At 45.5% G+C, this 26,457-nt stretch overlaps 1 protein-coding gene across 1 annotated transcript in view; it reads right to left on the reverse strand.

Annotated features, from left to right (window-relative positions):
• Nucleotides 1-4,065: 4,065 nt before the first annotated feature.
• CREBBP (CREB binding protein) overlaps nucleotides 4,066-26,457 on the reverse strand; it is a 94,658-nt gene continuing 72,266 nt past the window's right edge. Inside the window, 13 exon segments of the mRNA XM_030958368.1 lie at nucleotides 4,066-6,237; nucleotides 7,673-7,903; nucleotides 7,905-7,955; nucleotides 8,177-8,338; nucleotides 11,404-11,571; nucleotides 12,495-12,660; nucleotides 13,421-13,534; nucleotides 14,160-14,306; nucleotides 15,457-15,607; nucleotides 19,654-19,721; nucleotides 20,198-20,275; nucleotides 21,451-21,507; nucleotides 22,197-22,277. Of these exon segments, the coding sequence (XP_030814228.1) occupies nucleotides 4,066-6,237; nucleotides 7,673-7,903; nucleotides 7,905-7,955; nucleotides 8,177-8,338; nucleotides 11,404-11,571; nucleotides 12,495-12,660; nucleotides 13,421-13,534; nucleotides 14,160-14,306; nucleotides 15,457-15,607; nucleotides 19,654-19,721; nucleotides 20,198-20,275; nucleotides 21,451-21,507; nucleotides 22,197-22,277 (3,646 nt within the window).

Here is a 26,457-nt window from a genome sequence, read left to right on the forward strand (position 1 = left end):
AGCAGGTCTTTTTTAGTGAGCACTAACCACTTCCAGACCGAGGAGCTGTCAGGAGGGAACCGTGCCCACCGAACAGAGGCAGCTTTGTAATCCCAGGCCCGGGGGAGCTCGCTGGAAAGCTCCATGTGCAATTCACTCGTGCTTGCAGCTGATCTTTTGGGACTACGCCGAGCCGAGTGTTGTTTTGGAGGTTCATATCTAAGAGACACCAGCACAGAGCAGGGTTTGTGGGGCACTTGGCGTTATGGATTAGGTGCAACAAACCCAGCACGAGCCTTTGCATCGCTCTGACACCCTTCTGCTGGCTGCACTTCCACCTGGAACCAACTCCAGCCCTTCATCGAGATTCCCTGTGCTGCAGCCAAAACCAAAATGACTTCTGAGCCGGTTGCAAACGCCTCCGTCCTCTCGCTGTGCTCACTGCTACCTCCCGCTGACCCCATGGCGCTGTCAGAGCTCCTGTACCTGCTGTGAAACACCTGAATCCTCCTCCTGCCTCACCCTGGGTGCGCTTTCACCATCGGCCATGGAATGTGCTCCTGCAGGGATCGCAGGGGATCTGATACAGATCCTCCCCTCTGTCCAGACTCATTTCAATTATCCAGGGGTTGGCTCCAACTTGCTTCAATCGCTGCCCTGGCATTTTAAATTCCTGTTCTGCATTTTAAATTCCGACTGGGATGAAGCACAGGGAAGCACAGATTGCCCTGCACAAGAACCTCTGCGGTGCTCCCCCAGCTCCAGGGTGGCTGCTCGGTCGTCCCTGCACTGGAAGAACCAAGGGCTGAAATTTGCTTTGGGAGAAGCACCCGACGCACCTCCAGATCTCCCTGTAAGCCATGAACTGCTGTCACTCGCTGCTGTCCACTGCCACCGGCTAGAAGGGACAGCACCTGCTGCTTGCCTTTAACAGTGACCGAGGGGACACCGTCCCAGCCTGTTTGGCCAGAGGGCTCCTCCTCCTCCCCGCTTTGCTCTAATGCATCCGGGAGGCAGAGGGCGCGGGGAGCCCTCACACAAGTGCTGTGGGCACACCTGTGTCCCCGTGGGAGAGGGATGAGCTATGAGGGAAGGCCCAACTGTGCGGGCAGCGGGAGGGAGAGCTCCCAGCCTGCGGCAGCAGCCAGGAACCAGAGCAGAGCGGAGCAGGGTGGGCAGCCCGGGAAGAGAGCAGAGAACCATGGCTGCAGCTCCACGTTCAGATCTAAGCAACTTCTTCCACTCCAGAATTCAGTGAGGGGAAGGCCTTACCCACCCTCTTCGGTGGTAAAGCTCCTGCACCAAGCTCCAGTGCACTCTCACCTTATCAATTCCCATTTCTAGGATGCTGTTCTTTACTGACCCTACCTCCCCATCAAACAGACAGGGACTTGGAAAAGCCATGCCCATCCAGGCTTCAGATGTGCTGAATTCATATCAACACTCACAGGAGACTGGAGTGAAGCCCCCCAAGGCTGCAGGGACTGCACCCCCAGCCCCTCCTCAGGTTTGATTTCAGCTCTGCATTCCCCTTCTTTTCCTGGTGAACCATCTGCTCTTACCTAACACACCTGGGTATCGGATCTACATCGATCACTTGGCGCTGTGACCTCACCACACTTCAGCTTGTACTGAAAACTTACTCCAGTATTTGCTTCCCATGCGTTGTTTTTTCCACTCTTCCCCGGGCCTGGGCACCCAAGTGAGCTGCAGCCTGGGCCACAGCAGCTCTGTGCTCCAAAGAGGACTCAGCTTATCCAAATCCGGAATTGGTGCCGCTGCCTTTAAATGGAGGCTGCTTAGAGGAATTAGTGAGATTGAGCGCAGTGATCTCAACCTGGGGCGTCAGGCTCCGCTGATCCTCACGGCCACCAGCCAAGTGGAACCATCCTTCAATCCAAGCAGTTTTACCAGCTTTTATTAGAAACACCAGCACATTTCAAGTTTCCTCTTTTTGATCACAAATATAGTGTTTTTCCTCTTTTAAGTACACAGCATGAGACACAGCATCAGGGCTTTCCATCTTTTTTTTTTCTGTTTGGTTTTTTTACAGCAATTTCTTTTGGACAAGCTTTGGGTTTAGTGTTCACTAACCTCACCCCAGCCCCAAATTTTGACATCTTGAATTGCTGAAGACAATTGTGTGGGCAGATGAATCCAATGGTCGTGAAAAAGGTACAAGAGTTAAAAGTTTGCAAGTAAAAGTTGAAGCAGAGACCCTCTCCAGTTAAAAAGGATGAAGCGGTGCTGCAGCGCACGGGGACAAAAACTGGGATAAAGATTTGCTCTTTTCCCCCCGTTTTCCCCCACCAGTGTCCCGATAAAAACGTTAAGGCTGGAGGAAGCGCTAACGGGCTGTGAAAAGCCTCGTGTGCCCGGTGCTCCCAGGACAGGCTCACACGGAGCCGGGAGACACCGGGCTCTGAGGGACGGCGCTCCAGGCTCCTCCTGGTTTGAGCTCACACCTACGCTGGGAAATCTTCCCTGGACTTTTTTAACTCCGAGAAAGCAACTCACTGAGGGGAGGAGGAGTGAGTATCCCAGGGACGTGAGGGCATGGTGACAGGATATTAAAGGGAACATGTACATGATTTGTTATTTTTTATTCCACAGAAAACCCTCAAATCTAGACTCAGAGTTAACAGCAGAAAAATAGTGTTAAAGTCAATAGGTTCATATTTTACTGTAGACTAAATAAATTAGCCTAGAATTAACTCAATACTCTCTATTTTCCTTTCATTGGTGATCCTTCTCTAAATTAATGCAGTTTTTAAAAAGCAACAGCTATTAATAATTTATTCCAGTTAACCCTTATGGATGAACACCTGCGAAGAGTCGGTGTCTGGGAACCATTCCCCTCTCCTGTCCCTCCCCTAAAGGAAACAGTGGCTAAGGGTGCTGTCAAACAGACATGCTAGCTACAATATCCATGGATCTGCCTCTCCTACCGCTGCCTCTGGCTGCTCCGGGTCATGAGTGAATCGTCATAGCTATGTCTTACAAAGAACATGATCGAAAAAAATATATAAATAAATAAAAACCTTAAACATTCTTACATGGATTTTAAAGAACAGAATACATGTTAAAAACTTCAGTAATTTATATCAATTTTAAGCAATACTTTATATACAATGGAAAAAAGACATGCATAGTCCAAATACAATGTTGAAAACAGCATTTTCATAACAAAAAACCCAAACACTAAGTGTTAATACCATGTACATGGATTCAAGAAGGACCACCCTTTTTGTCTGTTGCACACAGTTTATTTAACAATATGATATTATAAGTAAGAAATGAGTTTTTTTTCTTTTTACCATTCTATACAGTGATTGAATCTTCTTGGATTTTCTTATTTATAGTAATTATAGCGCTTGCATGATTTACACTAGAATTGCTTTCCTCGTTTCAAGTTTCACACAGAAGAAAGAAAGAAAAGAATGTTTCTTCTCTATCCAGATCAGCACGGCCTAAGAGTGATCATCCCTATTTTCATCTAAGACCAGTTTTATCAGAGAAACAAAGCAACAATTTCTACATCTGCAAGACAAGGATTTTGGCGTTGGCCAATGTGTGCAAGAGTCAATTCCTATCTTCCCAGGGGTAATACTTCAAACGCCTGCAGAGTTCACTATAGAAAACAAAAATCTTCCCGCCATGTGTCAAAGTTACCGGGATACGCTATAATGTTGCATTATTTCAGGAAACAGTTTCTGAATATTATTTTTTTTTTCTTCTTTTAAACTCAAATGTTTAAAGTCTTGAAAATACAAATAAAAAATATGAATATAATGAACTTGTTTTCCCCGTTAAAAAAAAGGTATGAGTCAACAGCAACAAAAAAATAAAAACCAAAAAAACCCACAAAAGAGACCAGATATTTTAACCGCCTGGCTTTAACAAAAAAATATATTCTTTGTATTGTTTTTTTTTTCTTTTTATTTTTAAACAGCAATTAATTCTTCCATCTGTAGGAAGCAGCAGTTCCATCTAGGATTCAAAACAACCCAGATGTCTGAATTTTTCAGTACAAAATATCCAAGAACACGAAAGGAAAGAAGAAACAAAAGTGATGCTCCCATAATGCTACAAACCCTCCACAAATTTCTCTAATGTGTCCCCGGTGGTGTCACCGACCAGAGACAATTCGTTAGACAACGCACTGCGGTTGGGGGTGTTTAGTTGGGGAAGCATTGCACTCTGTTCTGGGTTGCCCAAGTGTCCCTGATCCATGGAGCTAGCCATAGTGACTGCGAGTCCTGGGTGGGGGGAACCAGTCTGGGGAGACACGTGGTGCGGTGACGGTTGGGGCTGTATCCTGGGTGACGGGCTGGAATGTGGTGGCTGGGACTGGGGACGGGGAGACTGAACGGGCGCTGGGGACCGCACCTGGTTGCTGAGGGAGGTGGTGATCTGCTGGCCAGGGAGATGAGACGCCTGCGCTTGTCCTGAGAGCATGTGCTGCTGTGGGCTCATGGGGTTGGGCTGCCCGGGGGACCCTATCTGCTGCTTCATCTGCTGCTGCTGCAGGATGCGCTGCTGCAGGGCCTGCTGGATGTTGGGAGCGCCGTCCGCCCCCAGGCCGGGCTGGCCCATCTGGTTCAGCTGTCCCATCTGAGCCATCTGTCCCATGGAACTCCCCTGTATGGATAGGTGCTGCTGCATCCGCTGCTGCTGCATGGCTTGGGGGTAACCTCCCGGGCCCTGGGGCTGCTGGAACTGGTTGTGAGCTGCCATCCCTCCTGCCATGCCGGCCCCTCCCTGCTGCTGCTGCTGCTGCTGCTGTTGCTGCAGTAGCTGCCTCCTCAGGATCTCGCGGTACTGCGGGCTCATGTTGGCCATGCTGGGGTTGTGGCTGGGGTTCATGATGTTGATCGCCTGTCCCTGGGGGTTCATAGCTCCGATCCCTTGCTGCTGCGGGGGGACGCTCGGTCTCTGCACTCCGGCTTGCATCGCGTTCATGTTCTGCAGTCCCGCCTGCGCGTGCATGCCCGGCTGTTGCATGCCGGTCTGCGGCTGCTGCATCCCGGGCTGGGGCTGGATCCCTGCTTGCGGCTGCATCCCGGGCTGGTTCGCCACGTATTTGGCCGTTCTTTGTTTTATAAAAGCTGCCATAAGCTGAGGGTTGGATTTAAGGATATTAAGAACCTGCTGCTGCTGCTGCGGAGAACTCGGCGATTTCAAGGTCCTCAGCAAGTCCTGAAGTGCATTGGGGGTGATGCTGCGCGGCGGCTGCTGCACGCCCGGCATCCTGGGCCCGGCCACGGCTTGCGGCGTCGCCATCGGCATCACCGCTCGGGCCATTCCCGGCTGCATCGGCTGCTGCTGCGGCATCGGCGCCGACTGCCACTGCCCGGGCTGCATGTTGGACATCACGGGGCCGCTCACGGGGTTGGGCCGGGGTACATTCATGCTGACTTGCGGCATCTGGTTCACCGAGCCCACCGTGGGGTTCACGAGTCCCGGGCGGCCGGGAGGCAAACCATTGTTCATGTTGTTGACCCTGTAGAGCTGCTGCTGCTGCTGCTGGGCGGCCTCTCTCTCGATCTGCCGAGCCGCTTCCACGGCGGCCGGTGGCGGCTGAGCCGGGGGCGGCGGCGCGGACACCGGGTTCGTGGGTTTTCCTGTCGAGACGGTGGTGGGGGGCTGGGTTCTGGACACGCTGGGAAAGCCGGCCGGTGACATACTTACAGGGGAGGGCTGGGGCTGGGGAGCGGGCTGCGGCGTCTGCGGCGTGCTTGGCTGCTGCGTAGGGGTACCAGGCGTTGCTGAGGTAGGAGAAGGCAAACTTTGCTGAGGCACGTTTCGGGTGTTCATGGTAGCCATCCTTCTGCGCATGAGCTGAGCCTGCTGCAGGCGGTGCTGGATCTGCTGCTGTCGGAGCTTGTGTTTGATATTGAGACAGAATGGCACGGGGCATTTGTTCTCTTGGCAGTGTTTGGCGTGGTAGCAGCAAAGAGCTATGAGCTGTTTGCACACCGGACAGCCACCGTTGGTCTTGCGCTTGCAGCCCTTGGTGTGCTGGACAACCCGTTTCATCTTCTGGCAGGATGGCAGGGAGCAGTTTGCGTTGCGGCACTGGCAGGCGTGGACGAGGGACTGGATGCAGCGCTGGATGCTCAGCCTGCGGGACTCCTGCGGGCTCTTGGACTGCTGCTCTCCTTGGTTGTTGCTCTCATCGTCCAGACCCAGGCCCCACTTAACCATCTTGTGGTCATGGCTCTTAGTGTTGTAGCAGTTGATGCAGAGGTCGTAGTCCTGCAAGAAAAGAAAACCCAGAGCTCAGGGGCTGACAGGGCACGAACCAGACGGGCAGAGAGCAGCACCAGCCCCCTGTGCAGGCACACGCTGGGTGCTCGTGGGTACAACCACGCAGGGCACAAGCAGGACGACAGTCACACACTGTCAACAGCTGCCACTTCACACCAGTATCCAGCCAGGGAAGGGGCTGCACAGCCTGTCCAGGCAGTGGGAGAGGGCTTTGGGGCAGGGAGGGCAGCAGCCTCAGCAAAGGCAGCCTGCAATCACAGCTCTGCACAGCTAACAATGCAATTGGAGCTATCATTGTGTCATTTTGTTACGTGGAAAAGTCTTGCAGAATTTTTTTTTTCCAGTTTTCCCCTTTCAATGACATTAACTGTTTATTTTTCTGTGGGTGCCAACACCTCCAAGTAGTAAGATAAATCTATAGTCACTCCTAAAAAGTAGGGTCTGGCCCTCCATTTATCCTTAGTGTAATTACTGACTAATAATTACTACCCTTAAGAATGTATTTTAAAACATCTCTAAACAAGAGCAAGTTTCAAGCAAAGACAGACACTTACCTGAAAACCCCCACATTTTTGCTGCCCTGTCCCTTTTTTGGCAGGAGGAAGGGCACTCCCTTACCCAGAGGTACCCAGAGGCAGCCTAAAGGCCCTGCCTCCTTCCACCACCTATTCCCTGTGTGTGTCCAATCCATGTCCTGCAGCCTCGCCTCAAGAAGCTCTGCTCAGTGCTTTCCTCAGAGGGATTAATTAAAATTCTTCCCCCTCAAACCTGGCAATAACTTGCGGTGTAAAAACGAGGCTGCACTTATTCAAACTTCTTTTGTTCAGCTACAGCCAGAAATGAACACAAGTCCTCCAAGAAGCCTCAAGCACACCAGTACAGCCCGTGGATAACTTCTCACTAACACAGGTCCTAAAATTTGAGCAGTCTGGAAGTGGAAGGTGTCCCTGCTCATGGCAGAGGGGTGGAACAAGATGATCTTTGAGATCCCTTCCAACCTAAACCATTCTAAAATTCATAATTCTTTAAAATTAAGTTTAAAACCTGTCTATGCAGAGGAGCAGTAGCAGAATAAACAACACAGCAGGAGCTGTTCCAGAGCACTGGTGTTTTCCATGTCGAGCAACTAAAGTCACTTTTTCTACAAGAAGAGGCACCCACCTGGCAGTCACCTCCCCTTAAGTCTTAGCTGCATTTTACAAGGATGAGCTTATTTGGAGGAACTTTGGGCAATATCCAAAAAAACCCATCAAACTCAGCTGTAGGACAAGAGAGGGCCGAGTTCTGAGGTGCCCCACACATATGTCACAGACAGTGCAATGCCACCATCCCTCAGGGACAGTGCAATGTCACTATCCCCTCATAGTGCAATGCCACCATCCCTCAGGGCACACAGTGCAGTGCCCCCCGTGCCCACACGTACCTCGCAGACCGTGCAGTGCCACCTGGTCTCCACGTGGTGCTTGCACTCGTTGCAGGTGTAGACGAAGCGGTCCTGGCCCTGCGTGTGCAGCTCCACCAGCATGCACAGCGTGGACCACTTGGAGCGGCGCAGGGAGGAGAACTCCCAGTGCTTGTCCCGGGCCAGCGTGAGGAAGGCGTCGCGCCCGTCCATCAGGTCACAGCTCAGCAGAGGGTCAGGGTCCACGATGGGGTGCAAGGGTGTTAATCACGGGCCCCGCGTGTAAATGGATCACAAAAAACACCTGTGGGTAAATGGGGAGGAAACAAAAGGCAAAGAGGTCAGTGAGAACCTTATTTAATTAACTTAGTTTAGGCTAATCTCTTCCAATATGTTGTTATGCAACAGAAACATTCCTAGCCCAAGCACAGGGTTTATTCCTCCTGATTTTTCAGTTCTGAATATCACCATGTCTGCATTTACAGGAATAAACCCTTCTCTTTTTACAGCACATTCCCACAGTACCTCTTTATGCTTCTCCATGGTGGCATAGAGCTTCTGAGACAGGTCATTGGACACGTTTGGCATGCTGGGCTTCTTCTTGTTAGCTCTGCTGATGCTGCTCTTATTCTTGTTGGTTTTTTTGTTGTTCTTTTTCTTGGCGTTCTTGCTGTCGCCCTGGCTCCCCTGCAATAAAGGCACGGGAAAGATGTTACACTTTGGAGAGCTCTCTCCATTCACTGGGCTCACAGTGACACACTTCTGCTGTCAGGAATAGAACTTTGTTCCAATGCCTGTAAATCAGCCCTCCTGTGTTAAATATATCCTATCTTCCAGGAAAAATCAAAAGCCAAACTGGCAGGCAAACAAATCCAAACACTGTTTAAAAATAAACTTTCAAAGTATGTATACATTAAAAAATTCCCATTTTACACTGATTATTTTTCCTTCTCCAACATCATACTTCAGCTTCCACTGCTTTAAATCTTGCAGCTGACAATAAAATTACACAAATAATATGGACTTAAAATTCCAGGAGTGCAGTACTGTGCTTTACTGTGCATTTGGTGTGTCACATACCTGCTTGAGCTCTGATTTAATGCTTGTTTTTACTGAACAGATTTAGGGCTAGGACACAGATAAGAACATGCAGGATTTGAATTGAAACCAACAAAACACATTATTCTCCATCCTGCAGACTTCCAGCTGCATGTGCAGCTCCCCAAAAAATATTCCCTAAAACCTCCACTTGTGTCCAAGTTACAACACAGAGCACAGTGGCCATACACTGAATGTTAGATGGAAGCAAAGAGAGTGAAAATAGCAGATGATGCTATTTAGATGACCTGGGAAAACAGAAATAACTTTTAGAGTTCTCATGTCCTTAAAAAATCAAACTCCAAGCCCTCAGCAGGGAGGGCTCAGGAAAAACCCCTCTCCAACTTCTAGAATGTTGGTCATCATAAAATTAAAAATAATCTTGGATATATATATAAATATAAATATACACACATACACACACAAGTGCCATGAACAGTATGTACAAGCAAACACAGGGTTTGTCCACAGGCATATTTATTCCAGGAAAACAAAAATATTCCAACTGCAGAAAGCAATTCTATTTATAGACTGCTGCCATCCTTCCACTCCATTAATTAGGCTTGGACAGGAATTCCCTGTCCACTCCTGGGTTCTCTCTAACTCATTTTGTGGATTTTCTGACCAAACCTGTTTGGAAATGAAAATGAGACTCTTTTATGGGATACCAGACAGAGCTCTAAGTGACTCTAAGGGATTCAGAAGTGATCTGTTTTATGTTCCCACCTTGACTGCCCCCAAGTTTCCTCCCACTGATGGAACTGGAGCCTGCCCTCCTTTGCCTCCACATCCTAAAGCCCCAACTGAGAAAATTTAAACACCAAAAGGAAGAACAAAAACTTATCAAACAAGCCAAGTCTAAGTTTTCTTTCTACTCCACCTTTAGCAAGTTTATATTTGGCAAGCTGTACAAAGTATTCCAAGCTGTTTTAAGAAGTTGTAGGGTTGTGTTTGTACCATTTCATTCTGACATCCAGCCAGACCAGCCAGAGATGCTGATGGACGGTTCCTGGGGGAGCCTCACCCCTTCAGAACCTCTGCCAAGAACTCTGAATATTTCCCAGCTCTTTGCTCTCCCTTTCACTGACACCTGCAGCACATGTTCACTTGCAGGAAGCTTTCTCCTTACACACACAAAATTTAGGACAAAGAATGTAAGAGAGATTCTGTGCCATTTCAGCACCAAGATCCATGTGGTGCTTGTACCCATGGAGATCCCCAGTGCTGGGCAGTTTCCTCCATGAAGTGACCCAGTTTAGGTTCTGCATGGGGGAAGTTCTCATAGTTTTAAACTTGCTCCTTTTCCTGAGTCAAGAGGCAAAGACCCCAGTGTGCCATGGCTGGGTGACACCTCAGCAGCCTGGGTGCAGGTTGTGTCCCCTGCTGCTGCCCCAGGCACTAAGGGGAGCACAGGGATGTTCCCCACCAAGGCTGCACCATCTCATTTTAGGTCACAACTTGTCTGAGCTCCCAGTGAATTGTTCTGGGCTTTTTCAAACACCTTTTACCCCCCTCCTAGATGCAGAGTAAATCCTCACACCACTGTTCTTCCTGATTTACTGCAAGTGATCCTGTTAGAAGAGAGAGCTGCTGCATAATTCCAAGCCTTGCATTCCACTTCCTTTTATACAGCAGTGCTTGCTGAACTATCTCAATATCCAAAGTCACATTCAGAAGGAACCAAGTGAAAGCTGTTAACTGTGTGGTTCCATTAAAACACAGCCACAAGCTGTATTAACTTTGAAAGAGCTGCTAAGGTTTAACAGAAGGAACTTTCTGACATCACAAAATTGATGGATTGAGGTGCAATCCTCCACATCAAACCCATGTAACACAGACTGAAGGCAAACAGTCACAGCATCTAAGCTTCAAGGGGAAAAGCTTGGCAAAGCTTTTGGTATAAAAAGGTAAAGCTTTTGGTCTATTAGACTTCAGATTTTCCTACAACATTTATTTTCAAAACATCTTGCTGCAAGTCTCAAGTGAAAGGGACAGTATAAAAGTGCTGAGACCATTTGGTTGCAGATAAAATCAAGTTGGAAATAAAAATGAATGATGACATTCTGTCCAGGGCTCTGAAAAACTTGGTTGTTGTTTTTTTGTGGGTTTTTTTTTTGGCTTGGTTGGTTTTTATAGACAAAGAGAGGATGCTGGTGAAGGAACAGCACCATCAGGATCAACTTTTCCCACCAACGCAAAGCCTGCAATAAACACTTTCAAATTTCAGCCCTTTGCTGTTGCAAATGACTACAAGTACCTGTGCTTAAATAACAGCCACGTTTCATTCAGCTTTGAAAAATCCAGCACCTTTCAAAATGCAAATGCTGGAGGTGCTTTTCAAAGGTGTGAACCAGAAGCTCAGCCAAATGACTGCAAGCAAATGCAGCGTGGCAAAAGCAGCTTAACACATTTCTCTGAGAAGAGAGATGCTGAACTGACATAAGTGACTCCTGAGTCTGTTAAAAAAACCCAACCAAGCCATCAGTAGATTTGTTATCCAAGAAGAAAAACAGAAATGCAGTTAAAGGGACCCCTGATTTAATGTCTGCTGTAAATGATATTTTCTAGTTTATCTGGTGTGACCTCTCTATATTAAAGCATTAATGACCAGCTTTGTGAGCTAAGGGACAATATGGCACATAAAGCTAACCCACCTCTGTTGTTTCACTAGCTGCAGTGCTCTCTTCCTTCTTCCTCTCCTCCTCCTCCTGCTCCAGCTCCTTGATGCTTTCTTCCAGCACATTAGGCCAGAAATCACCTTCAAAGTAAGGCAGCTCCTTGGCACTGGTCAGCCTGTCCTCAGTTGCTTGTTTGAAGATGTCCTGTTGAGCACATCACACCAGAGCAGGAATAAATAAATGAAGATCACTTAGGAGAGAGAGGGGAGAACCAGAGACACAGCCCAGAGCTGCACTGAGCAGCACCCACAGCCCAGAGCTGCCCCTGCCAGGGCTCCTTTCCTGGGGCAGCTCCAGAGCCAGCCTGGCAGCCCTGGCACAGCCCCACTCCCTGCTCCACCTGAGGATCAGTGCTGAGGCTTTCCTGACCCCATCATGCCATCAGTTCATGCTCCTGACACGATGGCAGATACCAAGAGACCCCTGGAAAATGCAACTGACCCCTCCCTGCTTTCAAAGCCCCTTATCAGGAGGCCCAGATTTCCCAGCTCTAACAAGACTTGTTAGAGGCTGTTCCTACTCCACACATTCAGGTACTGTCACTTGCCATCAAAACATCAATTTTTTTCCAGCACTGTCACTACCATTAAGGAATTCTTGTACATTTTAGCATGAAAGGAGTGGTAAATGCTCCCTTTGCCACCTTCTACTTATTTCCTTGGGTACATGTGTGATATTCTGCAGTTATGAAAATCATTCTTGTCATAAGGAGCTCCTTTATTTCACACTAGTGGGGTCCAGCATTTCACCTGCTCCTCCAGAATCACCAGAAAGAAACAGCTTCCAAAAACCTTGACAAGCTCCATATTTCCTTGCCTAGAAAATGCAGTGAAAGAAAAATACACAAAGGCAGGTTCTTGCAGATTTCCCTTCATGCAGACACCAAACCTAAGGAATTTTCAGCCTGAAAGGCAAAACCTCAAGAAAATCTAAGAAAATGAAGACACTGGTTGAGAATAAACCCCTTGTACAACATTGCTCCACTTTTCAGGTGTTATGAAACAACAATAGCTCCCTTCAAATGAAAAGATTATAAAAATTGAATCAGAAATTAAACAGTAACAAACCTTGTAGTCATGAATGATTCTCTCAGCAAATGCCTTGTCCAGCATCTTCTTATACCATTCTTGCAAACGTTTGGGTTTGGGTATTTTCTGGTCAGGTGGGTGGCAATGGAAGATATAATCATCTCCTTCACTGGGGGGACAGGCCCAGATGTGCCCTGTCACATACCTGTGTCACACACAACAAACACCATCTGTGACTCCCACCAGAAAGCCAACTCAAACCTTGTTATAAATTCAGACCTCTGGCTTTAGTTTTTAAATTTTTAAGATTTTTTTCTTTGTAGCAAAGATGCTGAGGCAATATTTTGACAAGGGATAAGGTCAGGACTATAATAATGAAGCTTAAAGATCAAGTGAACCTCTGACCAAATGAGTGATGTGCTGTCAGTTTAGGAATCGTATGGAGGGGCTTGACAGCTGGCCTGCAAGCAAAGCTGAGTTAATAGAAGAAATAACAATTGATGATTTTTGAGTGATCCATAGGAAGGAAGAAGACAAGGCCATCAGCAGGGAAACAGATTAGAAAAGATACAGGGAAATTTTTGCATAAGTAGATGTGTACATGTGCCTTATAAAATTTCTGTAAAACTTTTGCCAATTATATTGACACTAATTGCTTTGCACCAATGAATATAATAAATTATTGTGATGTAATGACTTAAGATCACGTTTTGTTAAGAGTACATAAACTGGAGAACATGCAGAATAAAAAACTTTTTTTTCTTGTACCCTGATCATGTGTGTGTGTCACACCCAACCTAAGGGTGACATTACTCCAACAACAAAAACCACCTTAGTGACAAAATCCCAGTTTCCCTCTCTGCGTTTGCTGCACACATCTCAGAGAGGTGAGAAGGAAACAGAGACCACCCCAAGTGCAAATCCCCTGAAGGCCCAGGTGCCTTTCCCTGCCAGCTGTGACTCACCCGAGTTTCTTGACGTACTCCAGGTACCCGATGAGGATCTCGTGGTACACGGCCGTGCGCAGGCAGCGCGGCCGGAAGAAGTGGATGCTGTCCAGGTAGGAGATGTACACACGCCTGCAGGGACAGAGGGACACACTCAGGCCTGCCTCAACACTGCCTGAACACTACTGACAGCTGCCTTCTGCACTAGATGAACATGCAGAAAGACAAATAAATGCTGAAGGGGCTTTAATGCATCTTCAAGTGTCTTAACGTCCTCAAAAGCAAAAGAGGGGCTGTATTTCTTTAGCCCTTCCCAGACTTTGGTGCCTGGCAGCAGCACCTGAACTGCAGCACAATTGGTTCCTACAGGTTGTGGGAAGGGCACAGAGGTGACAATCGTGTCACTACAGCTCCAGCTCTACATGGAGACCTGGCTGAAGGCAGCCAGTGAAGCACACACAGCAAGAATATACATCAAGAGGCAAAAATAAAAGTGGAATGCAAAAAATGTAACATTTTTGTTTGTTATAATTTTGTACATTTTGTAATTTTTTTTTGATTTATTATTTTGGTGGATGTAGGAGGTTGTGCGAGTTGATAATTAGGATAAGTATTTATCCTAATGAATTCCATTTTTTGTTATTTGTCTTTCCCTTCAAAGTCATCTGCAGTCCTAGAGCAGGATGGATTTGTGGCCCAGAACTGAAATGCATGTGCCAAGTGTCTGCAGTGGCTGGCCAGGGCTCAGGGAGGGTACCTGGTGTTGGGAGGGGGGCAGTCCGAGCCGTACTCCTGCACGTGCATCCCAAAGAAACAAACATCCACACCATCGATCTCCTCAAACGCAAACAGAGCTTTGGTACGGTAAGGGAAGGATTCTGACATCTCACCAGAGTCCACAAATCTGCAGGATTGGGCAGGAGAAAAAAAAACCCAAAGAAAATACCAATTATTAAAGCAGTGTCCTACCAGAACGAGGGGATTATTGTCAACCTTATTTTTAACTCCTTAGGAACATTGAGGAATGTTTGAAGGAGCTGGGGCTGTTTAGCCTGGAGAAGAGGAGGCTCAGAGGTGACCTTATTGCTCTCTACACCTTCCTGAAGGCAGGTTGCAGACAGGTGGGGTTGGTCTCTGCCACCGGGCAGCACTGACAGAACCAGAGGACACAGTCTCCAGCTATGTCAGGGAAGGGACAGGTTGGATATTAGGGAGAAATTTTTCACTGAAAGAATAATAAATTACTGGGATGCTCTTCCCAGGGAGGTGGTAGAATCACCATCTCTGGATGTGTTTAAAAAAAGACTGGACATGGCACCTGGTGCTATGGTCTCGTTGAGGTGTGAGGGCACAGGTTGGACTTGATGATCTTAGAGGTCTCTTCCAACCTCATTATTCTGTGATTCTGTGATTTTTAGGCAGGAGTCAAATGGGGTCAGATCAGAGCTGGAGTAAAACAGGGAGTCCTGTCCCTGTAAATTCATGGAGAGACGGTTTCCATATAGAACACAGGGCTGAACAGGCCAGCACTGAGTACATGAATACCCTCAGAGACCACAAGCCTTTAAATAGGCTACAGAGCAGAAAATGTGATGCATTTGTATGATATCACATAAACACAGTTTTTATGAATTTAACCCAAAATACTTCACAGACTAAAGCTTTTAAGCTTTTCACTTATAATGAAACAAATTAAAAATTACTCCTGAAAGCTGAAGTGTTTCTAAAAACACAACAAAATGAAGGAAGAATAAGGAACAGAACTCAGCAACTGCTCCAAACAAATGAATTCTGTAACCCAAATGTGGTCACTCTCAAGATGGAGTGACACAAAGTCCCAGTATTATAAGCAAGGATGTCCCAAAACCAGTCACTTCCTCTACATTTTTTAACCTTTCATAATCCTAAACATGCCCAATTTCAAAAACGTGCAAAGGCATTAAGGTGCAAATTGGCACAATTTTACAATAGCCCCCCCCCCCACCCCCCGTCAAGGAGACTTCAAAATAAAATAAACAAAAAGGATTGCATTCATTATAATGAACAAGACTAACCTGGATTTCATTCCTGGTTTAACTTCTACTGTCTTATCTGAGCTTGCTACCACTCTGACAAAGACCTCTCCAGCCTCAGGATGGTTCTGGCGCCGCAGGAATTTGTTCACTCTGTCTTCCAAATGGTTCCCTAAACGTGTGGTCTGCAGCCCTGCAAGGCAAGGGGAGAACACACCAAGGAAATGTTAGCCCTGGAGCTGCTCAGGTCAGGCTGTGCTGTGCTCCAGGGCTCTTGCAGCTTCCTCCTCTGGAAGGAAATAGGTTTTTTCCCTTTTGTTTTACCTCCATGTGAAAACTGGATGGTTTGATTTATACAGTCAAAATGAAGAGATGCAAACCCATCCCTGCTTTTCCCCAGAAGTAAAACCCCCCCTGCTTTCCACACCCCACTGTGGCAGCTGAACCCACTGGAGTGCCACAATTACCCTGTAAGTGAGCTAACAAAGGCAGCTTTACGTAGCATTTTTCAATTTCAGCCTTATTTTATGAGCCCTGCCAATGTTTTCTCCTCCCAGCCCCACTCTGGCTGGCTGACAGAGATTACATCACTTCACAGATCTGGCTCCATGCCACACCTTTTCAAGCAAAGCAAAGCAAATCAACAGAAATGAAAAGCCTTTTGACTTCAATGGAGATTTCATTGCTTTTGCTTTTCTTTTCAAGAGAGCTTTTGGACTGCAGTTGCAGCAATCTGCACATCAAGGTTAAATAGTTCCTGCCCAGAGATGGAGGTCTTGGGGAGTTCAAGTCCACAGATTGTCCAGATGCCCTCACTCCATCTTTACATTCACAATTGGCTTTTGTGGGGAGCTGGGTTTGTGGTCTTACAGGATGTGATGGTTTTCAAATAAATCCCCAACAAATTACACAGATCATGATGACTTTGGGTTAAATTAAGAAAGCAGAAGGACCCCACTGTTTTGACTTGAAGATTTATCACTATTCCCCTTATCCTGCTGTACTTATTTTACCACTCATAATTCCACTTCACTTTATGGTCAATCTGCTATCTTTTCCAAAGTAAGGGTGTAATCCACAGATGTTCATTTTAATAAAATGCATTTAATTTTTGCTCTCTGTTATTTGATTTTTCAGTTGATATTTGGCTCCTGACACAAGGCCCTTGGTTCCTCCTTGACTCTGAGCCTGCACACAGAATTCTGCAGTGAAATATCTGTGCTAAAAATTACTTTGGGCTCCAATACTGGGGAAAAAACTCACATATACTCAAAGGACTATTTCAATTTCTAAGGAATTTATACACTTAACATTTTATTTTATAGAACCATGGAATGGTTTGGGTTGGAAGGGACCTCAAAGCCCATCCAGTGCCACCCCTGCCATGGCAGGGACACCTTCCCACTATCCCAGGCTGCTCCAAGCCCTGCCCAGCCTGGCCTTGGGCACTGCCAGGGATCCAGGGGCAGCCCCAGCTGCTCTGGGCACCCTGTGCCAGGCCTGCCCACCCTGCCAGGGAAGGATTTCTTCCCAATATCCCACCTAACCCTGCCCTCTTGGTAGTTAAATTACAATGAGTTTACAGAAATTGCCAAAGGCAGCAATTTTGATTTACATCTTTTAGCTTGTCCCCTTGTCCAGTAAGATTCTCTGGTCAGAACCAGCACAAAACAGTCTAAATATCATTTACCTGGAAGCAATTAATAATTTGAATTTAAAAATGCAATTTATAGGCAGGCTGAAGTAAAAACACCATGTCCTTTACCAGTTCCAACAACTGAGCCTTTCCCAGGATCTCCCACTCCCATACACTGTATTGGCATTTCCATATAACAGCAGGGGGATGGTTCTAAAGGAAATCCACAAATACTTTATGAGGGAATTGTTTTGTTCTGTTCTTTTCTCTGAAGACAAACAGATACAGAAGAAAGGGTTCCATTTCAGCTGATGAGTGGGAACATTTTCAGAAAGCCACTGGAGTGAACTCTACTGCCTTGTTGTGTTTGCATCTTTTCATCTTCCCAATGCTAAGCAACCAAGGAGTATCCTCTTCCTTCCTTATGCATTAAAGCTTGGAAACCAACAAACCCAAAAAGACCAGATGAGGAGATAAAAGAAATAGGCAGCATTAAAATTACATGTACTATAAGCAAAGGATCTAAAAGTTGCATATTTTGATCTCTTAGAATGTGAGTGAAAGGAGTTTTAGAAAGCAGTTGGGCTTTGGTTCTTGGACAGTTCTCACACATGCACCTCTAACAAAAGCTCAAAGCTCAGTGAAAACTGCAGGGCCAACCTGGAAAAGGCACCCAAGCTGCTGGGGAGAAACCTCCAGCACAGGTCTGTGACAGCAGCAATGGCCAGGCCTCTGTTAGTGCTGAGTAATTGGACGGAGAGGAAGAAACTCCAACTCCTTCTTGTGACTTCTTGTCAGGAAACTGCTTTGGGTGAATGATTTGTCAGGATATCTTTTGTCTTTGAACCTCTCTGCACTGGCTACTGGTGAGGTAATATTTGTAGATTTTCTTAGCAAAACAAATACTTCAGAAGTTCAGGGTTTTCCAGCAGAACCCAGCTGCACACTGGTTATATCTGGCAGGCTATCAGTTAAAATAACCAATTTTACTCACTGTCCATTAGGAACATGAATGTTCCACAAGAGCTGAGGGATGTGCTGTCTTGGTTATCAGCAGTTGTGCCATCATGCTTGAGAGATGGAGAAATATTGATGGCAACTTGGGCAGTAAATGGTTTTTTTTAGAAGAGGGAACACGGTAATGTTTCAAACTTTCACTGCTTAAGCTTGTTTTCAGGTCAGCAGCAGGACCAAGGTTTTGATGACAAGAACAGACTTTCCTTTCCCTTCCCTGCTCTTGCATGGCTGGTTACTCAAACTTTAACCAGAGCCACAGAACAACTGCAGATACCCAGGGAATCACACACTTATTTTAAGGAAATTTATATCAATACGTGCTGTAAAGTCAGCACAGAACAGAAGAGAATCCATTTAAAATGGGTGTCTAACACTACAGTTGGATTTCATCATTTTATTAATGTTCTCCTCCAGTTTTAATCTGTCTTTAATGAGACTAATTTAGGCCTCTTTAACAAAACCCTCTTGAGTGCATCAGGTTACTCCAGAGACTGTTCTGATTGCTGGAACCCCCCATGCCCCACAACATCATCATCATCTGCAAATCACCCCCTCCACATCTCCTGTTACACAATCAACCACACGTGAAGTTCTCAAGAAGTTACAGTTTTAATGCCAAACCTTTGCCTTCATTCCAGCTTGGAATGCTGGCACAACCTCACCCAGTGATGTCCAATTACTGGGGAAAAAACCTCATATACTCACAGGACTATTTAACTTTCTAAGGGATTTATACACTTAAAATCTTATTTTATAGAATCATGGAATGGTTTGGGTTGGAAGGGACCTTAAAGCTCATCTTGATCAAGGAAGGATCAAGGAAGGAATCAAGGGAGGAATGAAATGTCCCTGCAAGTTCTGCTCATTCAAGTGCCTGAATCACCCCCTTGGTGTCCACACTCACTTTATATTTCTGCCCTCTGCATTTCCAACACCAGCCCCTTCTCCTGCCCCATCTGACCTGCATGAATAAAAATGTCCCAGTTGTGCTCCCTGTGAGGATTCTGGAGGCTGAGCCAACCTGAGCTGGCATCTCCTGGGCCTCTCTCCAGTGCCCATTTCCACCAGACCAGGGCAATGGTCACTGCCAGCAGCACCCAGTGCAAGGAGTGGCTCAGTTCTCACCCCAGCCCTGTTCTGGAGGCAAGAAAAGCTCTTCCCACACTCTGGTGCTTGCAGCAGCACCTGAACTGCAGCACAATTGGTTCCTACAGGTTATGGGAAGGGCACAGAGGTGACAATCGTGTCACTAGAGCTCCAACCCTCCATGGAGACCTGGCTGAATGCAGCCAGTGAAGCACACACAGCCCTGTGCTCCTCCTGTTCTATTTGTCCCTTTCTGCTTTTAACCCTAGAAAATAACGACAAAGATGTCAAACACACCAAGCAGCAACAAGACTGACCACAAACACATAAACAGCAGGGCTTTCAAATGTTGATTAAAATTCCAACAGCCTCAGGCTGTGCTGCTCCCCATTTTGCAAATGCTCCTGTGCTGTCTGTCATGACAACACAAAGTCTCAATCAAAAACCCATTAGGGGTGGCAGGGAGAAGATGAAGATAAAAACAGGAATACCAAACTCACTTTTAGCACTGAATTTGTTTTCTTTGCGTGTTCTACCAGTTTTCTTCAGACAATTATCACAGACAAACCTATTGAGAAAAAAAAAAGCCAAAAATTTAGCATAAACCCATTATTGGTGAGCTTAAACCCAATGTTTGAACATGTAATTTAGATGTCAGAGTACAATATCTTTTTCCCTGGCTTTGAACAGCTTATTTCACTCCATTTTAAGGGATTTAAAGCTGGTTTAACTCTGCCAAGCAGTTACACCTGCATTTGTGTCCTGTGCACACAAACTCCCCTCCAGCCAGCTGCCCTTGGTTAAGAGTTAGAAAGAAACCAAACAAATCTGTGTGGATGAATATATACATTTTCATTTCAATATACTGAACTAAGACCCACCACACAAAAAAAGTATTTTATTTAGGAATGCTTTGTCCCTTTGCGCCCAGTTCTTCAAAAGGTTGTGCCCACATATTAAAGAACAAAGGTAGAAAGTCTTTAATTACATAAACTATATCAGTCTCATTATACAAGGGGTAAAAAACTAACAAGCATCTCTTACCCTGAAGGCCAAATAATATCATAATGTAACACACAAATCTGGTGCATCTTCCGACCACATTCTTTGCAGTCAACAAACCTGAAGAGAAAAAGCCAGCAGCAAATTACCTTTGGTGTTAGGTAAGTAATTTTCCAGAATTCAGAATGAAAGAAGGAGTTGCCAATCCTCTGCTAAGAGCTGAATCAATTTCATCAGGTCCAATTTACATCTAAGTTTAAAGAAATACTCAGAATAGATTCAGATGTACATCTATCAATCCATGTGCAAGTTATACATATACATCTATACCTATATATAAATTGCAAAATGTGCTGGTTTAAAAATCTGAAAGGGGCTGTCATGCACAATTTTTCTGGATCTTTTCTGTCCTCCTCTAAGCAGAATCCCAGTTTCACAGAATTCTCAACAATACCTCCACAGATTTAATTCTGAATTGCTGCAACAACCACAAGCTGAATAAATGGTTGCTCAACTTACTGTAAATGTAAGAACTAGTCATTCATGAGCCACCCTGCCAAAAAAACATGTATTAACTTGTCTTTGCCTGCATGGCTCTGCTGTAGTCTTGTCTTTATCCTTTGTTTTCTGGTCAAAAAATTGTGTCAGAATTCTTTTTCTGGATGGGAAAACTCGTAGAGGTTTTCCCAGTCCAGAGTGCAGGGTAGGTTAAGAAGCAGGTTAAGAAGCACTGGGGTCTGTCTCAGTTCAGCCTTCCAGCTCTATTTAGAATTTGCAAAGATAAGCAAAGGAATCAAATTGTGTTGTGCCTCAAACTGCCAGAGAACAGGGAGCAGGATGATAAAATCCCACTGCAGGAAAAGCAACCCCATGTTCAGCTCCCCAGGGTCACACAGGGTGCCTTGGCCTTTGGGTGGGCTCAGCACCCAGGGAAGAGAAAAATGTGCTTTAGAACCACCAGGGGAAAATGCAGAAGTGCCCCAGGATTGCAGAGTGAAAGCTCTGGAGGAAGGAGGGCCATTCCCAGCCCTGGCAGGGCTCAGCCCTGGAATTACCCAAATAACAGAACCAGGAACTGTCTGTGGAACAGGCCCCTGTGGTCCTCTGGGGTAGCAAATCAGACACTGACTTTGGGTGCTGTGCCATGAATTTCAGGGAAGGATTCTGCAGTCTGCTTGGGCAGGGAAGGGGCAACAGAAGAGTTCTTTACTCCCTGCCCCATTTCTGCCCTGCTGGCTGAAGGACAAGTGGAAGCAGAGAGATTTTGGGAAGGAAAACAACAGCCTGGTACTCACGGCTCTGGATCCAGGGTATCGTTTTTCTTCTTTTCAAACTGATCCTTAGAGATGGTTCTAGAGACAAAGAGTTAATATGAAAACTCAGTAGCACCCTCACATCAGAGGCTCAGACACAATATCATGCTCTGCTGAATTGCAGCAAACCTCAAGTCTGAAGAAAGCACCTCAGTATTTATTTTCTGATCAGAGCAAGCAATTCAGTTAATTGTATTTTAAGCTACAGAAAATATTTTTCCCATTTCACTTTCTATGTAAATTAAAAGCAAGAGATATCCAAGTCTACACATAAAATTAAAATCATAAAGAACAAGGGAAGCTACTGTCAGTAAAGCAACCACCTTCCAAACCAGCTCATAAGCCTCAAACCTGATTTTTTCTGGCCAGGTTAGAGGCAAGCCTTTGGTTTTAGAAACATGAGCTGTGCTTCAAAAGATATCAGAATTAGATGGAGGTTTTCCATTAGAAAAGGTGATGGATTAGTGACATTTATTGACACAGCTTCCACTGCTCCCCTGCAAACACATTACCCAGGGTCTGCACCCTGGGAATGGGCAGCAGGGCTGGGCAGAGTAACAGACCCAACAGCTCCTAATCCTGTCCCTATAAATCTCCTGCTAAGAAGGAATAGAGCATTTATTTCCCCCCAGATACCACCCACAGGTCTGGGTTTTACTGCCAAACCAGGACACCCTCCCCCTGCCCCACTCCAAAATTCAGGCTGCAGAGGAAAGCAAGAGACTTACGTTTGAGGCTGGGAAGGGTCATCACCCAGGGTGACATTCTCCCCCTGGATTTCAGTGAAACACTTCTCACAGAAGTGATACCTGTCAGCAAGAAGGCCATATTTGGGTGAGCTGGTCCAGCACAAACACAGCCACCCAAGCACGGAGCCACCAACCAGGGCAGGGCAGATCACCAGGAGCACGACGGAAGGGGGGACGTTGTTGGTTGATTGATGGGTCAGTGTGGACAATGAGGAGGCACAGAGGGAGGGGAGGGCAGGATTAGAGAACAGGGGAGGGAACAAACAGCACAGACGTAAGAGGTAAGACGCAAACACCAAGACAACACAGAGCAGAAAGCCAAGGCAAAGCACAGATTAGCATTCGGTCTCATTTCACACATTGTAACAAGTGCTGGGCCTCACTGCCCAAAGCTGGGCAGGATTTGGGCAGTAGCCACCAAGAGCTACCTTTGTACAGGCTTCAAATTTAAGAATTTGGATTTGATTTGCATCGCTCAGGGAAAAAAAAATTCTCTTTGATTCCAGGCTTGTGACTGATTGGGTAAAAAGGAGCCTGTCAACAAGCTTTAAGGACACATTTATTACAGATTTAAGTAATTAGGAAATATGCTGAAAGCATTTACTGATTGTGAGTCAAAACTGCAAAAGCAGAAACACTTGATATTGAAAAAATCCATAAAAGCAATAAATTCAAAATTTGATTGTAAGATTAAATGTGACCAATTGCTCAGCTAACATTCTTTCATATAAATGAAACCAAATCCATACTCTAGACAAACATTTAACAGAAATGCAATTATGGGTCAGAGTTTCCAGCCATTTATATATAAAAATACAATATATGTATATATGTGAACAACATGAAATATTGTACATACATACAATATATTTATCAGGTACATTCAGGATGTGGAATTAATTAATTAAGCTTTACAAATTGAACATAAGGCTAGGTACAATTTTTGGTCACCAGACCAAGAGCCAATCCAAGTCATACTCAGCAAAAACAATTCTGCAGTTTACCAAACCAAGCTGAGTAAATTGGAATACAACTCTATGAAAATACAATCTGCATTTGAAAAAATAAAATAACATCAAAGTTACATGGATTTTGGGAAGGGGGGTGTGTGTTTGGTGGGGTTTTTGTTTTGGGTGTTTTTTTTTTGGTTGTTTGTTTCAGATGAACTGGAACCAAAGTTGTCAGGGTCACTAAAAAAAAAAAAAAAAAAAAAAGAAAAAAAAAAGGGAGGCTAAATGTTTGGAAAGGATATGAATTCACACATGAACAAAGGTAACAGAGAGGCCACAGCTGTAAAATGCAGGAAGGCCACAAAGGATCATCAAAAATAAAGGAGCTTGATGGAGAGTGAGAGAGCGGAAGCAGCGATGGCAGCACAGAACGAGGCAGGTTTAGTACTCAGACACCAGAGCCGTGGGGTGGGAGTGTCACAGGCACCAAGGGGACTCAGGGTCACAATGAACCAACAACTCCAGCATGGAGCCTGAGCAATGGGGCAGCTCTGCCCCCTCAGCCCACCCCGGACACCTCAACTGCAATCCCAGAGAGCTCCTGGCCTGGAGACAGCCCTGATGGCATGGGATGGATCAGAATTCCTGCTGGGACACACTGGGGCCATCCTGGCCAGGGGAGATGCTCCATGAGCCATCCCTGAAGCCTGGAAGCTGCTGCAGGAGCCGCAGTGGCAGGAGGAGCCCAGCGAGCCCTGGGAAGGGCTGGTTCCAGTTAACCCAACCCCAGTGACACTGCCATGGAGCCACTGCCAGCCTAACCCCCCTGAAACTGCCCCCAGCTCCTCCTAGGGCACTCCCCTGGCATCAAACACATCTCCCTCCCAAGGAAAAGCAGGCTTTGGGAGCTGAGAATGCAACACAGCAAGGCCAGGGGAAAAACGAATGTATTCCACTAATTTATCATTGGGCATGATAAATACATCGTGGTTGTTAGAGAGGAGGGTTTCAGGAGTGGGCACAGGCACAGCACATCTCATTTCCACTGACTTCCCTTGCCCCTCACACCCCATCCCTAAACTGATAACATAGTAGTTAATAATTTTTTAAAAATCCAAACATAAGAGGTTTAGAGGTTTACATCCTTTCATACATTGTCCATTTCTCTTTTTCCTATAATGTGCTTCTTTAAATTTTTCTTAAATTAAAACCCCCACCATTATTTTCCTTACTAACACAGTTGCTCATCATTTGAAGAGTCAGATTGGGAAGGACTGAAAATCAGGAGGATCCAAATACAGGAGAGTGAAGCCAGAAAAATTCACGGCCAAGGCTCCTATTAATAATTTGCTACATTTAAACAGTCCCAGAAAATGTTAATTCTGATCCATTTTCAGAATAACTTAGGGGCTTTCAAAGCACTCTAAGCTTTAATCCATGATATTAAAATGAGGAAATAAAAACTGAAGTACAGTGAAAATGAATCACCTAAAGATCATGAACATTTGTCCATAAAATAACCAAGGTGAAGCAATAGCTGTAACTTATTATGGATGTGGACCCTCAGAAACAGAGACCTGCCTTTTGCATGTCACCACAAATATTCAGCAAAACCCATAAAAAACACACAATATTGTAGTTACAGCAGCCATAGAAACCCCAAAGCATGCACTTATTGCAACACATCAAACATGAAAAGCTTTTCAAATGCAGACTGTTCAGGGGACTCCTGTTTATTAAAGAGCAATGTTATGGTTCAACACCAAAGTCCAGAAAATGCTCAGTCTCACATGAACAGGTGAATTCCCCACTGTAATTAAGTGCAAAGGCAATTCTAAATTCATAACTGGATGGCAGTATTGACCTGAAACACCACTCGGTTTTCTCAACTGGATATTCACACATGCAGCGCATTTTCTGAACACTTCAACCTGAATTTCTGCCTTATTATGGAATCTGAACAGTTCTACACCAAATTATTAACTTAATGATTGAACTGTAGTGCCTGAGCTCATTTATTCAATGGTGTCTAGATATCCTTAGTTGTAATTTAGTCATGTGATACTCTGGACTTTAAGTGCATACAATTTTGCCTGCTCTGTACATGGAAAATTCAAGAACATTTGACCAATTAAAGGTCTGCTGGAAGCATGGAACTTGTTTTTCACTTGATTACTTGTTTAAGAACATCTAAGATTTGAAGATCACTGTCCCAGGAAATTTGAATGGTTTAGAGCTGATGAACAGGGGCTTTCTATGTAAAATGGACTATTACTTAACAATATGGTGATTATCTTTAGAAATACCTTTTTGAAAGCCCCAATCATTCATCACTGCCTTTGTTGGGCCTGAAACAGAAAACCTCACACTCCTCCTGAACTCAACCCCACCCCAAACCACAAACCCTTACTCCCTTCTCAAGGCAACTGGATGAGCAGAAAAATCTGACTTAAATGGACTTTCATGTTTCTTATAGGCAGAAAAGTGGAATATTGCAGCCCCCAGTGCAGAGGAACCCTCTGCTCCCCTCACCCTGGACCAACCTTGCCTTCCATGGAATAATCCAAATGATTTAACACAAACAAACTGGGAAGGCACTTCTGAAAGAAGAATGAGCCCTTCTTCAATCCAATTCAATCTGAAGTTACTATTCTTTCCAAACACAGAATGGACAACACGAAAAGTAATTTAAATTTTACCAGCATTTAAGGGTATGGGTTATTTTTCCCCAATGCCAGTACTGAAGTGTCTCTTTAAATACATTTTAATTGCTTGATTTCTCTTTAGCCTGACTTTTCAGAGTCCACAGTGGCTGTATAAAAGTTTTTATGAGAGCTCATGAATTTATTCCTGCCTGTCAATACTTTCTGCTTCCCAAAGGCCACCCAAGGCCCCCCACACGAGGTGGGATGACACATTTTCCTCTCCCACATTGTGCTGCCCCAGAGTGGGGCTCAACAGGCTGGGAGCTTCCCAAGAGCATGTTTGGAGAGAAGGGATGGCCCAAAAATGAAATACAAGTGCTGGAAGTCTGAATTGGTTCTGTGAGTTCACAGCTGGCAAGGCGGCTTAGAGGCTGCCAAGCCTCTGCAAAGCAATTCATAACTTCCTTTTCCCTATTTAAAACAAAGCTTTTGTCTCAGCCCATTTGTATTGTGAATTTTATTTGGCGGGGGGGGAAGACACACATCATCTAAGAAATCAAAATTAAAGCCATATTTTGAGTTTGCTCTGTGATTTTAACACTGGTGATTTAAGCATTAAATGGAAAATTAATCTAACAATTGTTT

The sequence above is a fragment of the Camarhynchus parvulus genome, chromosome 14 (genome assembly GCF_901933205.1).
Source record: "Camarhynchus parvulus chromosome 14, STF_HiC, whole genome shotgun sequence".
NCBI classification, from domain to species: Eukaryota; Metazoa; Chordata; class Aves; order Passeriformes; family Thraupidae; genus Camarhynchus; species Camarhynchus parvulus.